Consider the following 19,040-nt stretch of genomic DNA (forward strand, 5'->3'; position numbering starts at 1 on the left):
ATGTGGGAGGAAATAATTGAATGTTTTCTCTTTGTTTTAAAGCTTTGGGTCTGATCAGCAGAATATTCTATGTTTTAATTAGCAAAAAATAATACAGTACTTGCATTGTAATACTCGCAAATAGTGAAGAGAAATATATTTCCAAAAGTGAATGAATTTTGAGACTCTCGTATAAAACATCATTAACATACCTCAAAGAGCACATTATATGTAGTCATTGAGATAATGTTGGTCTGCAGCATGAGCCGTTCAGACAACAATGAAAACAACCCATGACCAAGCATAACTTCTGCTTTTCTTCTGAAAAGAAAAAATACATTAAATAAAAAATTAATAGCATAATAAAGGCATCAATAGTCTTGTAATCATAATTATATTTAATATGTTAACTCACATTTACTGTACCACTGCACAGTATACACAGCTTCTAAGCTGGTTTTATAAAGTAGATTTTATTACATTATAGACAAAGCATTTTCTAAATAAAAAACAACTACTGAAATCAAAAACACTATTGCAGACTCTAGTGCAAACACTACTAAAAGCTTCTCTTTATAATGTTGCTAGGAGCAATAAGACATTTGGTGAAGAGGACAGAAAAAACAAAAATAGATCACTATGAAAATTTTTTTAACTTTTTTTAAGCAGCACATACACTATGTTAATTTTATGCAATGCTAAACATATATATTCATAACTGTTACTTTTCATCCCACTTCTAAAAAAAATTCAAAAATAATTAACCTGAAACCAGCTACTTACTTGGGCCCCAAGTGCTTCAGAAAGTAACCCAACACTTTCAATGCTTGTACTCGAATGCTCTCACTTTTTGAAGCAAGTAACTTATACACAACACTAGGAAATAAAAAGATATTATTTAAAAAAAAAATTGTGGAAATATGCAAAAAATATAAATTACATTACCAGAAAAACATCTAAACCCAAAGTAAATTTCTGTTTTAAATCTATACATAAATTCCCCTCTTGGGACAATTAAAGTACTGTACATCAACAAATGATATTCACATAAAAGTGAATTTTTCAACCTGTTTCACGTCTAGTATTTAAACAGTGAAATTTAATTATAATAAATATAAATATTATATGTTACGTGTATCATATTCAGGACAAAGGGCACCTTTTTAAGGAAACATTTGTGTTAACAAAATATTTTGCTTTCACTCAAGGAGGATTTTTGTATGATTAAAAATAATTCTTTTTAATGTATCCATTTAGTTGTAAGCCGTTGATGCAAATTTAGTATATGGTATTCTTGTTAAAGAAAATAGCTCATCCCTCCATTTTCTATACTGTCTTTTTAAAGTGTTAAGGGGGTAGTATTATTTAAATCTGCTAACAGCATCAAAGCAAAAATATTAAGTATAACAACTTCCCACAGTTATCAAGAATCACGTTTATGCTAGAGTTGGGTTGTTTTAAATATCTCACAGAACCCCAGCAAATTTTGCCCGCTGTACTAAATGAAAAATGTCTACTTTCCAGCAGAGGGAAACAGATTTCCAGGCCTGACGCACTTGTGTACTATGGTCAGGCTGACCAAATTCACTAAAGAACTCAGCATGCTAATATTTTACCAAAATAAAAGTATCTACAAATAAGTGTAATATTTTCTTAACCTGAAAAGAAGCAGATCCCCAAATGTCTGTATTAATATAGATATTCACACAGACAAAAACTAGAAAATAAGTCAACAAACTGAAAATTGGACATCTGAATACTCCAACTTCACCCACAACAAATTCTCAAATTAATTTAAAAGGGAAAAAAGATTGATTCATGAGTCCCTTCTGTTTGTATATAATGGACTTCTTAACATTATGTAAAGTTTATAATGAATGAGGGGATTCTTCCCATCTGTAAGCAGCAAATTATTCAGTTAATTAACACTTTATGGCTGAGTTAATCTTTTAAGAGTTCTAGTTTACTGAAATGCATTCTTAATAGGACAACCAATGAACAAAGTTAATCGGCTGCAATTAGTTCAAAACGCAGGTGTAAGTATCTTAAGCCACAAAAGAATATATGAGCACATCAAACCTGTTAACCCTCTTACGGGTTAAAACCGTGGGGTTCTGTAAAACATAGGCAGGATCTCAGCATGCCACAGTTAATTCATAGAAATTAAAACTATGTTCAGAAAAACAGTGATCTCTGTAAATCACTCACTTGGAAACATACTTGTGTCTATACATTGCCTGTATGTTTAAGGGTTCTTAGATCAAGCCAGTTTAGAAATGGAAGAACAGACGGGTGGATCTCTGAACACATCTTATATTTATAGCTTTTATTTACTTCTATATTTGGATTGATAATCTGACAAACATTTTTACAGCAAATTCATCATTTTTAAAGACGACTAGAGTCTTTACCGGATTCCATTGCGTTGATCAAAGGCAGGGATCATAGTGCTTGGTTGTTCCGACATCAGTGCCACTAACAGCTGAAGCACATCGATTAAATTGTCATCCTAAAAAACAAAGAGAACTAAGGCATACATCCCTTTAAAAAAAGTGTTTTATTGGTAAATGAAGATAAAACTTCATACTAAAAATAAGATAACCAAATGTTGAAAAAAAGTACTTCATTAAAAATGCTTTTATTACAATATACAATTACACAATACACACTTACATATAAAACTCGGATATATTCACAACATCATATATACACACATATATATACACCCATCCAAAATGGCAATTTTTAAATGTTACTTAATTTTAGCCACATGTTTCAATCAGAACAGACAGAGAAAAGTTTATGATATAATAAAACCAATGCTGTACAACACCAAATGAGGTTAACAACATTCAAGGAAAAAGAAAACAAACCTTGTGCGACTTCTAACTATCAAAACCACAGTATTACAGGAACAGGTTTCCTGTTTATATCTGTACTGATTTTTCCAGAAGTAAGCGTATATACATGTTTTGAGCATACAGATACAATGGTCATGTGGACTATACAAGTAACATATTTTTTTCCTTTTCCATGGACTAATCTTTAAATATTTTCCATACACAGAAATTGGTCACCATATTCTGTTATATATATTCTGCATCAAAACATATAAACATATATATATTCACAACATATAAAAAATACATATATATATAGGATTCTTTTAAACATATATACACTAGATATATTTATAATCATATATAAAGTTCAAACCTATAACAGTGCTGATACATTTATTTATTTATTTATATATACAAATATTCACTTACTTATGCAACTCTGGCCTTCATTATTATGGGGTTTTTTTTCTTAATTTTTTAAAAGCGTTGTCTGATTACATCAATAAGTTTTAGGCAAAAATATAAAACATATATATATAAACATATATATTTTACTAAATATATATACACATATATATACATATATATATACACATATATATACATATATATATATATATATATATATATATATATATACACATATATATATATATATATATATACACATATATATATATATATATACACATATATATACATATATATATATACACATATATACATATATATATACATACATTCATATATATATATATATATATATATATATATACACATACATATATATTAGATGACACACCAGTATTTTGGTCCAACAAAAAAAAGAAAAAAGCTCCAGCTTCCTCACTGTATATATTGAACCCAGTTTAAGTGATTAAACAGATTTGTTTTTGCATACAAAATATGGTAGCACTGTTGAGGAAGATTACAGATATGATGGTATGAATCAACCAACAAGACAGAAATGTACCCTTTCTTAGAATAATTGATTTGCAGTATGTTTTTCAATGTATTCTAAGGATTGAAAAAACAACTTTAAATTGCCACATTTTTAATCAAAAATGCACAACTTATAAGACACCACTGAACAAGACATGAAGAAAAATTATTAAACTGAAGTTTTCACACCATAAACAGTTAACACTTCATTTCAGTTTTAAAGTACATTTCTACTCTAATTACTTGTCATGAATTTGCAAGTTAACAAAAAGTTAAGGTTTTCTGAAAACCTAGCATATTATATACTTAAACAAAAAGCAGAGGCCATTGAAGCCATAGTATAAAAATGTTTTCATTACTTAAATCACAATTTTTATTTCTAATTTAAAGTTTTCTAATACCATCAAGTATTTTCACAACATGATGAATATTTTTTTAAGGTCTAAAAGATAACATTAAACAACAAAAATAGCTTGTTTCCTATACAAAGAAAAAAAAATCAAAAAAGCAACTGGTTTTCTTAAAGAAAATTAAATACAATGGTACTAGGGTGGAGGGAGATTTCTATACACGATAGCACTTACCTAGGCTACCACCTAGTGGCAAAAAAATTCAAAGCACATAACACTACCAAAAACTGAGCTCTCATATTCCATGGGTTCCTGAAATTACACTATGTGGTTTCAAAAATATAAGTTATTTATAAAAGCAAAAAAGAGTTTACTCTTTGTGCCAAACAGCTAATATATAACACTAAGTAACTGTCATAAACCATAAAATGATGGCTATTCAAACTCATCCTTAAAAATCTAAAAATCTGTAAAAAAAAAAAATACATATGTTTAGCAGTCATGCAATACAGATTTCACCTGCTAAATGTATATTTATGAGTCTAAAGCTATGTTCACATTAAAATTGAATCAATTTCAATTACTGGCTCGTATACATTTTTTTTTACTATTTAAATTAATTTTGCATGCATCTCAAACCCAACAAGAGCATGTACAGATTATCTATTCTGAATAGGCTTTGCACGTGTAAATTAAAAAAAATAAAATAGACAGATGTGGCCACTAGACCACAATAAACAAGAGCAGCATGCTGGCTGCTGCACTGCTTAATAGTGCTTTCATTGTAGGATGGTCATTTCATAATAAGAAAGGAAAAGAAACAGAAAATAAAAACAAAGCTATTGCTTTAAGTGCAATCATCACTGCTGTATCTGTTCGGAAAAAACCTGGGGACATAAGACAGGAATCAAGACTAATGAAAGCAACATACAAAAGAGTCTTAAAGAAAACATTTTCAGAATATTAAGTAGAATGTTCAATTGGTTAGGTAAGCATTTGCCTAGAAGACTTTCCTAGGAAAAATATGCACTTGAGGTGACGTTTTCCTATCAGAAGACTGTAGTGGCTGAAAATAGTTGGCCTAATTTTTATTTTTTTTTCAGTGACAATGTTTACTTTTTATCCGCCGGCCAAGTTGGTACTCTATTTCATCTTGATTTTGCAGAAATAGGTGAAGGTTGCGGAAATTCTAATTTAAAACTAAGTGGAGAATTTCCAGACAAGTCAGATTTAAGCATTCAGATGTAAGTCATGTTCAAAATGCATATGTCTGTATCAGATTTAGTAATACATACTGTATAAAACAGGTCTAAATCCGATCTAAATAGTTCTGATTTTATGTGTTGTTTTTTGCTGTTAACATTTCTGTAAAAATGATCAAACCTGTGAAACACGTTTTTGGGTGTTTTGGAGCTGGGATAGATTGGTACAGAGCTGCACTGCGAATGTAGCCCAAAACAGCTGGTAATGTTCTACATGATTTATTTTCTTAATAGCCAGTTACTAATGACTATTATGATAATCATTGCATAGCAACATTCATCACTAAGCACCTTTCAAATTGAGAGCTTTCCAAATTATCATACCTTTTTCACCCTGTATGCAACACTTAACATTACATTCACCCATAAATCACGTACATAACAACGAAAAACTACTGAAAGGAAACAAACTCTCTTATTTAATATCAGAATCACATAATTTAGTGAAACAATAATAACACTGTTTAAAACAGTAAATTGACCAACTACTGATTTGTTCTCTAAAGATAAATCTACAAAATTCAAGATGTAGAAGTTTTGCATTACCCAATAGCAAGTATCCAACTAATAGTTTATTATTCCAGTTTCGCTACACTGGCAATCAGATATGTGCATATGTGCATATATTGCATTGTATTAAGTATACTAAAACATTGTAATACAACTATTAATTCAACCATCCATTTTTCTAACCTGTTTAATCTAGTTTATGCTCACTACAGCTAAAAGCCACAGGCCACAATCATGCATACTCACTCATTTATACTGGGATATATCAGAGCTACCAATTAGGCTAACATGCTCATATTTGGGATGTGGGATATTTAATACAATTATGGCAGCCAATCCCACAACCTCAAAGTGTACACATCTGTAGAAGATATGCTTTCTAGGCTAACTTGTTTTCCTTTTCTGTGTGTCACTTTCATGGGATTGAAAAAAAACTGCACATTTGTATGCTTTAGAGTTATGATTGGTAATAACACTTTCACAAAAAAAAAAAAAACTGGTGCAACTAGTAGACACACAATCTGGGCCTTTTTTAATCTTTGCTTAAGATCCATCCATCTCCACACTCATATTCCAAATAAAGACCAACAACTTTTGCTGCAGCTCTCCAAATGTCAAACATTAATTTACACTTAATGGTGGCTTTACTATATAACTGCATTTATGTTTATTATGTCAAGTTACAGTACTTCAACTATAATACAGAAAGCTTGCACGTTTCATAATCTACAACACATATAAATGCACAGTTGGATAAAAGATTAAAAACTAAATATAAAAATGACCAGTGAACAATAAAAACATCTAAAAATATGCATCTCTCATTTCTCTTTGTTGCTTTTGCTGCATAATCCTCCATCTTTAATGTATTATGTTCATTATTTACTACTTTTCACCTCCCAATTCATCTCTTCTCCCATGAAGTCGCACACGCTTTTGAGATCCTATTTAAAAGGTCATCTTGTGAACTGTTGAATGATTTTTATATATAGTACTGCCTCTGATACATTCATACCCTGCTGTCACTCTCTTGAGCACTCCAATTTAAAAACAGACTTCTTCCAAATACAAAATCACGCATTTTGCATAATATAGCCACCTGCTTGTAAGTCCTCCATAGTGCTCAACTTTAACTTCTGATTAGGTCTATACCTAAATACATTTATCCTGAGTAACTGGACACATTCAGACATACTGTAAATAGGTTCCACACACCTGTCCTAACATATCTTAAGAACTTAGTACCCTGTGTTTTGCTTTTGAAAATGCATTTCACAACAAACTAAAAAACACAAAATGAATTTGTTACAGAATCACTATTACTGAAAAATATTGGTAATCTAATGCTGTAACAGTTTGCTGAATATACCTATTTTTATGTTAAAAAGAGCATTTCCCTTTAAATAACAGAAGAAACAAAGCCGTAAGAAATTAACATGAGAAGCAATTTACCTCATGCATTGTCAGCAAATAGCTGAGAATACTCTGCAACTCATCTTCTTTCACTCCATAGTCCTAAAGAAAATTAGCATTGCAAAAAAAGAAAAATGTAAACACAAGGAAAATAAACAACGAAAAACAGTTCCAATCTTTGGCACCAGTGTTAAAACACTGTTTACTAATCAGAAAAAAAACAAAATGTTATAGTACTTTGCTGACACATAACAGGTTAAACTGGCATTCCACTGGTAATTTCAAGGTTAATAGACAGACAAAAAAAAAATTATCACGCAGCATATGCAAAAAGAAATTGCTCTAAATTTTACACAAGAAAGGTAAAGACTTATTCCCTTCTGATTAATTTTGCCACTGAAAATGAAGCAGTTACACAACTGAACTGCTCCTTCAAATGCAGCATGCAACTACAAAATCATTGCACTACACTGCATGAGAACAGATTAATTCCTTTTTTAAGACATAGATTACAGGCTGGACAGACTTGGTAGGTATGCAGATGTTTTCCTTTGCCAAGTACCTTTCTTCCATTCATATTCTAAATGTTGCAAAAGTTCAGAACCAAGACTGCACTCAAGTTACTGCTTAGCAAGACACTGTTCTACACAGTCAGGGGTAGATAAACTGTGATTTAGAAGGGATTCAACAATTGTCGTTTCCGACACTTATGTAATAAACCACATACATGAATTGTCCTTGTGATGACAGTCATGCTGTAGATTTACCTCCAGTTCGGAGAAATCCCACAAATGTTCAGGAGCTTTGCAGAACTTCACAAAATGCTTTGAATGGGGACAGGGGACATGAACTAGTTTTGAGTAGATTATAATGGTGCAATGGTATTATAACTGTCCCTGAGAGCTAGGGAAAAGTCTGCCAGAAAGTCTGGACTGAATATTTTGGATAAAAATGTAATGTGCACTGAGGCAACGGTGCTAACCAGTGCACCACTGTGTCACAAACAAAAGACACAGAAGGAAAAAAATGCCACAAATTAAATACAACAAATGGCCAAAAACTAGCAATAAGTAAATAGCTTTGTTTTTGTTATTTTTCCCCAAGCACATCTTAGTAGTGCTCGAGACAGAGCCATCACCAAGTTGACAATGATCTTGAAAGATCTGTAATGTCACATTGGCCTGACAAAGCATCATTGGACGCTTGGGAAAAAAATGTTTACCTAACATATCACTTGTTGAATTTCTACGAAGATATTCAGCGAATAAAGTCACTGGCAAACACAGCATATTCACGGCAAAAAAATGCTTTGGCAAACTTTGCCAATCAACACTAGCACCCAACTATAAGATTCAAAGCAGTTTTCCTTTACACTTGTGAAAGTGGCAAAGAAAATTAACTAATCTCTTACATCAAGTTCAGGAAGATATCATTAAAATGATAAGCACTGCAAAAAGAAAATTAATATTTTTAAACAATTACAGAAAGGTCAATGCCATGGTTTTCCAATCTAACGTTATCAAAATGAACAAAACTGATGTTTTTCAAAACCATGTTCATTACAAGCTATTTCAATAATTAAACCAACAAACAATGATTTGTACAATACCTTCATTATTAACTGCTTTATAAACAGCAAGAGGAATGCTCTCAGAGAAAGTATTTCCTTCTGGTTTGGTCTGGGACCATCTTTTAAAGAAAAGAACAAAATAAGCTAGAATGAGACGAAAATACTTAAGTGTCACTGGTCAGATTTTAATTTAAAAAAATCTAAACATTTTATTAAGCAAGAATCCAACAGAATATAATCTTACACAACACGACTAAAGGCACAGACACATGACAATCTCATAACTATAATTCTGAACAAAAATTTTTGTCATCAAAGACAGTATATGATTAATTCTAAAACATCACTATTTCCATATTGTGAATATTTTGATTTTAACTTCCACTTTGTTGCACAAAGATATTTAAATTTATTTGATATTACATATTACTTACCCAGGCCTTTTGGAATAACACCACTACGATCTTGGGGATTTACTACCCAGTAGTAATATTTCAGTGTATGCATTACTTGCAGCACTGTTCCAACTCTGCGGATTGCATTATATATAGTAACAGTGCTGATAAATTCAGTAGATAAGTAGGTATACAGCTGTAGTTGCACCTAAAACACACACAAAAGTTAACTGAAACTGATAAAGACAAAAACAGGGTGACAACCAAATTATTTAAGTTTATACACTTCTCAAAAATCACACACACTAACAATGCAGTGTATATATAATAAAACTATTGTATAATCACTGTACTTCTTAATATCTTATGGCACTGTATTACCACAGCTGAAGAGATTTTACTTTTTTATCTCCATGATTTCTGGAAAGCAGCACACGAATAAAAATTGCCACCATACAGAAAAATCCCAGAGTAGAAAAGTATTAAAAATGAATGTTTAGGTTCTTAATTGTATAGGTACATCTTTTGTTAGGTAGAATGCCCAGAGGGGACTGGGCGGTCTCATGGTCTGGAATGCCTACAGATTTTATTTTTCTCCAGCCGTCTGGAGTTTTTTTGTTTTTTCTGTCCCCCCTGGCCATTGAACCTTACTCTTATTCGATGTTAATTAATGTTGATTTATTTTGTTTTCTTATTGTGTCTTTTATTTTTCTATTCTTTATTATGTAAAGCACTTTGAGCTACTGTTTGTATGAAAATGTGCTATAGAAATAAATGTTGTTGTTGTTATCTTTTGTCCAAAACTCTTTAAAATATTGCAAAAATCAACTCACATTAGAGTTCTAACAAAAACTAACCAACATCTATGACTTGGACACTTTATTAAAAAAAGAAGGCAGACTACATTTTTGGATATATTAAATACAATCTTCAGAGAATCATGAAGTGCTTTATTATGGTAAAATAATTTTGCAGGTGATAAAAATGAAATAATACAAAGGAATAAATCAACACTTACATGGAGAAACGTATTGTTCTTTACCAATAATCTGGAGTTTAAATAAACACTAAAATATATTTTCTTTGTAAAAGGAGAACAACACAGTGAGGCGAGTGTTGAGAGCTAAGATGTATGGATTGTCTTCAGAATATAGTATTGCACTTGCTCTTTTCATTTGAATGGATTGTGTTTTGATTTACTCTGTTCCATAAGTAAATAATAAAATCAGGAAAGTGGATCAAAAGCATTTTCAGAGAATTGTCACTTAATATGACCTAAAAATATTTAAAACAGATAAATCATATTTAGATGTACCTTAGCTGGAGCATGAATCCAGATAGCAGGATTGAAAAGAATGTGATCACAGAGCTGTTTGAGCAGGTGGACACCATTCTGTAGGTTGCTGAGGTATCTGGCAAAAGCAAGGAACAGCTCCAGCACAGCCCTGGTGATATGGGCCTTGGAAGACTAAAAAAATATACATTTTGTTTTTGTTATTTCTGCAAGACTGCAAACTCAAAATTATTTAAAAAATTCAATGCTACAGGCCATGCGTAAACCCAAATAAATTGCATCACCTTGACCATAACCAAACTGTGATTAAAACATCACATTTCAGTTTGTGACTTGATTACTAAGAAAACAAAACTGTAACCTGAAATAAATTAGTTAAAAGTGCCTAACATTGTTCAATTTAGTTTCAAGTAGACTTTAATTTAAATCTAGCTTACTAACCCTTACCTTTTCCAGGCAATAGCCAATCACAAGAAAGCCCTTGCAAGCTAGGACCTGCTCTTGCATAGCAACAGAGCTCTTCAGTAGCTCCATGACAAAAGCCAGCAGAGTGGAACTAAGAGAAAGAAAATAACATGGGTCTGAAAATATTTTGGGAAAGTGATCAAATTTGCTGAAATTTAAAACATAAAAGTACAGTAAACAATTTAAAAATTAAATATTAGCAAGGGAAAAAAATTGAGCTTGAACATGCAAAAACCTATTTTATTCTAAACACAATAAGGAAAAAAAGAATGTGATAAATCACATTGTCACATATAAACATCCTTATCATGCTTTTAATAAATTTAATATTCTAGGAATGAGGGAATAACAAAAACTTTGACAAAACATGAAAACTAAATTACAATGTTTCTGCCAGAATGCAGGCTTCTTTAAAACCAAAGCTGATTAAGAGTTTGTCAACCTCCTCTCCACCCATATAGTTAAAATTCAAGTGTCGTAGATCAGAGACTCCTCCTTGAACCGTCACCTTATCGTGGTGGAGGGGTTTGCGTGTCCCAATGATCCTAGGAGCTATGTTGTCCGGGGCTTTATGCCCCTGCTAGGGCCACCCAAGGCAAACTGGTCCTAGGTGAGGGATGAGACAAAGAGCGTTCAACAAACCTCCAAAGAGCAAAAACTTTGGACAACGCTTTCCCTTGCCGGACGCTGGTCACCGGGCCCCTCTGGAGCCAGGCCTGGAGGTGGGGCTCGATGGCGAGCGCCTGGTGGCCGGGCCTGCACCCATGGGGCTCGGCCGGGCACAGCCCGAAGAGGTAACGTGGGTCCTCCTCCCCATGGGCTCACCACCTATGGGAGGGGCCAAGGAGGTCGGGTGCAGTGTGAGTTGGGTGGTGGCGAAGGCGGGGACCTTGGCGGTCTGATCCTCGGCTACAGAAACTGGCTCTTGGGACGTGGAATGTCACCTCTCTGAAGGGGAAGGAGCCTGAGCTAGTGCGCGAGGTCGAGAGGTTCCGCTAGATATAGTCGGACTCACCTCGCACAGCTTGGACTCTGGAACCAATCTCCTTGAGAGGGGCTGGACTCTCTACCACTCTGGAGTTGCCCCGGTGAGAGGCCGAGCAGGTGTGGGCATACTTATTGCCCCGACTTGGAGCCTGTGCATTGGGGTTTACCCCGTGGGCGAGAGGGTGGCCTCCCTCCGCCGGGTGGGGAAGGGTCCTGACTGTTGTTTGTGCATATGCCAACAGCAGTTTGGAGTATCCACCCTTTTGGAGTCTCTGGAGGGTTGCTAGAGGGCATACCTTCTGGGATTCCCTCGCTTTGCTGGGAGACTTCAATGCTCACGTGGGCAATGACAGTGAGACCTGGAAGGGCGTGATTGGGAGGAATGGCCCCCCCGATCTGAACCCGAGCGGTGTTTTGTTATTGGACTTCTGTGCTCGTCATGGATTGTCCATAACGAACACCATGTTCAAGCATAAGGGTGTTCATATGTGCACTTGGCACCAGGACACCCTAGGCCTCAGGTCGATGATCGACTTTGTGGTCGTGTCGCCGGACTTGCGCCATATGTCTTGGACACTTTCGGGTGAAGAGAGGGGGAGCTGTCAACTGATCACCACCTGGTGGTGAGTTGGCTTCGATGGTGGGGAAGATGCCGGTCAGACCTGGTAGGCCCAAACGTGTTGTGAGGGTCTGCTGGGAACGGCTGGCAGAGTCCCCTGTCAGAAGTAGCTTCAACTCCCACCTCCGCAGAACTTCAACCACGCCCCGAGGGAGGTGGGGACATTGAGTCCAATGGGCCATGTTCCGTGCCTCTATTGTTGAGGCGGCTGACCGGAGCTGTGGCCGCAAGGTGGTCGGTGCCTGTCGTGGCGGCAATCCCCAACCCGTTGGTGGACACCGGCGTGAGGGATGCCGTCAAGCTGAAGAAGGAGTCCTATAGGACTTTTTGTCCTGTGGGTCTCTGGAGGCAGCTGATAGGTACCGGCAGGCCAAGCGAACAGGCTTCGGTTGTTGCTGAGGCAAAACTCGGGCATGGGAGGAGTTTGGAGAGGCCATGGAGAACGACTTTGGACGGCTTCGAGGAGATTCTGGTCCACCGTCCGCGTCTCAGGAGGGGAAGCAGTGCAGTGTCAACACCGTATATGGTGGGGATGGTGCTGCTGACCTCGACTTCGGGTTGTGGGTCGGTGGGAGGAGTACTTCAAGACCTCCTCAATCCCACTAACATGCCTTCCAATGAGGAAGCAGAGCCTGGGGACTCTGAGGTGGGCTCTCCCATCTCTGGGACTGAAGTCACCGAGGTGGTCAAAAACTCCTTGGTGGCAGGGCCCCGGGTGGATGAGATACCCGAGTTCCTTAAGGCTCTGGATGTTGTAGGACTGTCTTGGTTGACACGCCTCTGCAACATCGCATGGACATCGGGACAGTGCCTCTGGATTGGCAGACCGGGTGGTGGTCCCCTCTTTAAAAGGGGACCGGAGGGTGTGTTCCAACTATAGAGGGATCACACTCCTCAGCCTCCCTGGAAAAGTCTATTCGGGGTTCTGGAGAGGAGGGTCCGTCGGATAGTCAACCTCGGATTCAGGAGGAACAGTGTGGTTTTCGTCCTGGTCGCGAACAGTGGACCAGCTCTTCACCCTTAGCAGAGTCCTGGAGGGTGCATGGGAGTTTGCCCGACCGGTCTACATGTGTTTTGTGGACTTGGAAAAGGCATTCGACCGTGTCCCTCGGGAATCCTGTGGGGGTGCTCGGGAGTATGGGGTACCGGACCCCTGATAAGAGCTGTTCGGTCTCTGTACAACCGTGTCAGAGCTTGGTCCGCATTGCCGCAGTAAGTCGAGCCCGCTTCCAGTGAGAGTTGGACTCCGCCAGGGCTGCCCTTTGTCACCGATTCTGTTCATAACTTTTATGGACAGAATTTCTAGGCGCAGCCAGGGTGTTGAAGGGGTCCGGTTTGGTGGACTCAGGATTGGGTCACTGCTTTTGCAGATGATGTTGTCCTGTTTGCTTCATCAGGCCGTGATCTTCAGCTCTCTGGATCGGTTCGCAGCTGAGTGTGAAGCGGCTGGGATGAGAATCAGCACCTCCAAATCCAAGAGCATGGTCCTCAGCCGGAAAAGGGTAGAGTGCCCTCTCAGGGTTGGGGAGAGATCCTGCTCCAAGTGGAGGAGTTCAAGTATCTCGGGGTCTTGTTCACGAGTGAGGGAAGAATGGAGCGTGAGATCGACAGGCGGATCGGTGCGGCGTCCGCAGTGATGCGGGCTCTGCATCGGTCTGTCGTGGTGAAAAAGGAGCTGAGCCGTAAGGCAAAGCTCTCAATTTACCAGTCGATTTACGCCCCTACCCTCACCTATGGTCATGAGCTATGGGTAGTGACCGAAAGAACGAAATCGCGAATACAAGCGGCTGAAATGAGTTTCCTCCGCAGGGTGTCTGGGCTTTCCCTTAAAGATAGGGTGAGAAGCTCAGTCATCCGGGAGGGGCTCAGAGTAGAGCCGCTGCTCCTCCGCATCGAGAGGAGTCAGATGAGGTGGCTCGGGCATCTGATCAGGATGCCTCCTGGACGCCTCCCTGGTGAGGTGTTCCGGCACGCCCAACCGGGAGGAGGCCCCGGGGAAGACCCAGGACACGCTGGAGGGACTGTGTCTCCCGGCTGGGCTGGGGACGCCCTTTGGGATTCTCCCGAAGAGCTGGAAGAAGTGGCCGGGAGAGGGAAGTCTGGGCCTCTCTGCTTAAGCTGCTGCCCCCGCGACTCGACCTCGGATAAGCGGAAGAGGATGGATGGATGGATGGTAGATCAGAGAAATATTTATGAGCTTACCAGAGAATCTACTGGCACATCAAGAAAATGGATAGCTCTTAGCTGCAACAGCTATGATGCTAAAACAGCTCCAAAAGAAGCCAAATCATAAAAAGAGAAGTGCATCACCCAGCTTGGCATACCTGCACAAGCAAATCACAAGTAATACAGCCTTCTGCAAATTTTGTCAATGCTCAAATTAGCACATCTACAGTTGTGCTTGAAAGTTTGTGAACCCTTTAGAATTTTCTATATTTCTGCATAAATATGACCTAAAACATCATCAGATTATCACTCAAGTCCTAAAAGTCGATAAAGAGAAACCAGTTAAACAAATGAGACAAAAATATTATACTTGGCCATTTATTTATTGAGGGAGATGATTGAATATTACATATTTGTGAGTGGCAAAAGTATGTGAACCTCTAGGATAAGCAGTTAGTTTGAAGGTGAAATTAGAGTCAGGTGTTTTCAATCAATGGGATGAAAATCAGGTGTGAGTGGGAACCTTGTGTTATTTAAAGAACAGGGATCTATCAAACACTGCTCTTCAAAACACGTTTGTGGAAGTGTATCATGGCACGAACAAAGGAGATTTCTGAGGACCTCAGAAAAAGAGTTGTTTAAAAGAGTTGATCATCAGTCTGGAAAAGGTTACAAAACCATCTCTAAAGAGTTTGGACTCCATCAATCCACAGTCAGACAGATTGTGTACAAATGGAGGAAATTCAAGACCATTGTTACCCTCCCCAGGAGTGGTCGACCAACAAAGATCACTCCAAGAGCAAGGCATGTAATAGTCGGCGAGGTCACAAAGGACCCCGGGGTAACTTCTAAGCAAATGAAGGCCTCTCTCACATTGGCTAATGTTCATGTTCATGAGTCCACCATCAGGAGAACACTGAACAACAATGGTGTGCATGGTAGGGATGCAAGGAGAAAGCCACTGCTCTCCAAAAAAAACTTTGCTGCTCGTCTGCAGTTTGCTAACGATCACGTGGACAAACCAGAAGGCTATTGGAAGAATGTTTTGTGGACGGATGAGACCAAAATAGAACTTTTTGGTTTAAATGAAAAGCGTTATGCTGGAATGCGGTGTTTTCCTTTCTCCAAACATAAGAACCTCATCCCATCTGTGAAACATGGTGGTGGTAGTATCATGGTTTGGGCCTGTTTTGCTGCATCTGGGCCAGGACGGCCTGCCTTCATTGATGGAACAATGAATTCTGAATTATACTGTATATCAGAGAATTGTAAAGGAAAATGTCAGGACATCTGTCCATAAACTGAATCTCAAGAGAAGGTGGGTCATGCAGCAAGACAACGACCCTAAGCACACAAGTCGTTCTACCAAAGAATGGTTAAAGAAGAATAAAGTTAATGTTTTGGAATGGTCAAATCAAAGGCCTGAGCTTAATCCAATCGAAATGTTGTGGAAGGACCTGAAGGAGCAGTTCAAGTGAGGAAACCCACCAACATCCCAGAGTTGAAGCTGTTCTGTATGAAGGAATGGGCTAAAATTCCTCCAAGCCGGTGTGCATGAATGATGAAAAGTTACCAGAAACGTTTAGTTGCAGTTATTGCTGCAAAGGGGGATCACACCACTGAAAGTAAAGGTTCACATACTTTTGCCACTCACAAATATGTAATATTCGATAATTTTCCTCAAAAAATAAATGAAAGTATAATATTTTTGTCTCATTTGTTTAACTGGTTTTTCTTGAACTACTTTTAGGACTGGAGTATCTGATGATGTTTTAGGTCACATTTATGCAGAACTATAGAAAATTCTAAAGGGTTCACAAGCTTTCAAGCACAACTGTATTAAAGGATCCCACAGTAGAAAATTTTGATAAGATTAATTTAACATTCATTTTCCAGTTTTAAACACACATCAGAATTAAAAAAAAATACCTTATTTCATTCAATTTGAATATTGTGTTTTCATCCCTCTCTGAACCCTTTCAACTCTTCTGTTTGCAAGTGACATAAATTTTAGTATGTTTCATTTCTGATTTTAAATCAATTGTGATGAATAATCAAGACGGCGGCCAATGTAAATCTGTTAACTCCCATGAAATGGTGCAGTTTGTTATTTTTGTTGTTCTTACTTTCATTCACAATGTTCACACATTCATTAATTATGAACCTCAAAGAAAAATGGACATGATGAGAAGTTTGGCTAACCAACCTCAGCTGCTCAATACCCTCCTTGCTAACATGAAACTGCTAAAACTTCTACAAACGGACACCTGATTGTAAATTTCCCCTTGGGATTAATAAAGTATCTATCTATCTATCAATCAATCAAAATCAGATGGATTCTGGCTAAGGCTTTCAAATCCATCTCTGAGAGCAAGACACTGGTATAATTTAATATATACAAAAACCTGGCTTAATGAAGAATGCTGCGCCTCACTATATAAATGGATGGCTTTATTTTTCATTTAGACGGGATCTCAGCATACAGTAAGAAGGGGATGGGGTTAACAAAACTGATTAACAACTTTAACTTTAAATGAATCTGTTATTACATTTACTTTCAGGTGTTGGTTTGGCAACCTTAACACTATGAATATAAATTAACACTGTAAAAAATGCCAATAAACATATTGATTTACAGCAACCCTCTGTATCACAAATACGTTAGAAAGAAGGCCAACTCAATTGTGTCAGACAATGGCCATCCTCTTTTTTTTTCCCCTACATTTCAGCTGTTGTGATCAGACTGCAAATTTAGGTTCCCAAGGGTAGAGAGCAAAAACTTTAAGAACTGTTTAATTCATATAACATTTTGCAATCTGTGTACTATTAAAGGTAATAATTATTCTTCTTTGTATTAATTTTGAGTGTGTGTACTCATAACACTAGTTTTCAGTTGTTGTGTCTTGGCTAATTTTCATATATCTGAGTAAGAAATGGTAGTGGTAAATTGTCACCTTTACTGCAGCACAAAATTCACTGTAACTGTAAGAGTTGCCACAAGCACATGCTAAGCCTCCACTTAAGCTGCTGTTTTGGGCAATTAGCAAACAAGGAGGAGCCAGGAGCAACCTCAGTGCTGACATCAAAAGTGATAAAGACAGCTACCAGAAGAAGGGAGAAACTATTTTAGAAACAACTGGAAACCTCAGACTACTAGGTACTAAGACAATCAAAACTGTAAAAGCAAAGACAGAGATGCCTCATTTCCAGATGAGTGTATGCATCTTCTATGCTCATTTTGATTCAAACAGCACAAAAACAGCCAGGACACTTCCTGCTCAGTCAAATTATCATATTCTCAAGCTGTCCAAAGGCTAAGAATGGAGCTCTTGGATAAAAGTGAACAAGAAAAAATGTGAAAGAAACAACTAGTTACAAGTAAGTTTATTCTATTGAATTTTTTAAAAAGTACTTATAAAGTAGTTACTAAGAATTTGAGCATTCTGTCTCTCTGTCACCATCCTATGTAATAAGTCAGCAGATGAGAATGCAATTAAGAAGATAATTTGAACTGTTATATTGAAGTTTTGTATTTATGTATATATAATACCTTAGGCCACCCAAGAGCATTATTTTTATAGTTAGTAACCTGAGCAATGAAGGTTTGTGCTTATGAAAACAATAAATAAGAAAATCTTTTGGATTTAAAAACAAGTCAGTATTTTATGTAGTACTTCTGAATGTCAACTTGAAGCAATTTGCTTTGTCTACTACTGGTCATAAACAGTGCACCCATACCACATTTGGCTTTTTTGTATTTCATTTTTTTCCTTTTCAAGTGCTCCTACACAATTAAAATTATGTTGGTGCACTGAAGTGGCCAATCTACCACTGTTAACGTTCCATCTGCAGACATTCACTCTTAGTAAGGCTTAATTGTGTTTGCAGTGTGTTTATATTGCTCAGCACTCATCATTCCATCAATTATGACCAGATCACTTATGCTGTCAGAACAAACGCAGCCCCAGTCTGTGATAGAGTCATGACTGTACTTCAAAGGCACCTAAATATTATTCGGCAAATGCAGACAGCTTTTAGGGTTTTTCTCTGCAGTTTTCTGTCTTCATCTTTACCACTTTGCTCAGATTTCTTTACCTGCTGATGCTAGTTGACTAGTGCTGTTAATACAAAATTAAATAAATAGACATGCAGATACACAAGTGTATTGTGAAATGTGATGACATATGCAGTAAATAAAATGATATCGGCACAAATAATTAACTGTGTCGGAAAATTAATTTTATT

The 19,040-nt window shown here is 37.0% G+C and overlaps 1 protein-coding gene across 6 annotated transcripts in view; it reads right to left on the reverse strand.

Moving 5' to 3' along the window:
• The window catches only part of lrba (LPS responsive beige-like anchor protein), a 792,225-nt gene that overhangs the window by 668,314 nt on the left and 104,871 nt on the right, over positions 1 to 19,040 (reverse strand). For all 6 annotated transcript variants that reach the window (XM_039750242.1, XM_039750239.1, XM_039750241.1 and 3 more), the window contains exons 11-18: positions 11,006 to 11,114; positions 10,580 to 10,732; positions 9,304 to 9,472; positions 8,909 to 8,988; positions 7,339 to 7,401; positions 2,391 to 2,488; positions 763 to 855; positions 192 to 300 (exon numbers count right to left, since the gene is read on the reverse strand). In XM_039750242.1, coding sequence (XP_039606176.1) covers positions 192 to 300; positions 763 to 855; positions 2,391 to 2,488; positions 7,339 to 7,401; positions 8,909 to 8,988; positions 9,304 to 9,472; positions 10,580 to 10,732; positions 11,006 to 11,114 — 874 coding nt within the window. The remainder of the gene's footprint in view (positions 1 to 191; positions 301 to 762; positions 856 to 2,390; positions 2,489 to 7,338; positions 7,402 to 8,908; positions 8,989 to 9,303; positions 9,473 to 10,579; positions 10,733 to 11,005; positions 11,115 to 19,040) is intronic.

The sequence above is a fragment of the Polypterus senegalus genome, chromosome 4 (assembly GCF_016835505.1).
Source record: "Polypterus senegalus isolate Bchr_013 chromosome 4, ASM1683550v1, whole genome shotgun sequence".
NCBI lineage: Eukaryota > Metazoa > Chordata > Cladistia > Polypteriformes > Polypteridae > Polypterus > Polypterus senegalus.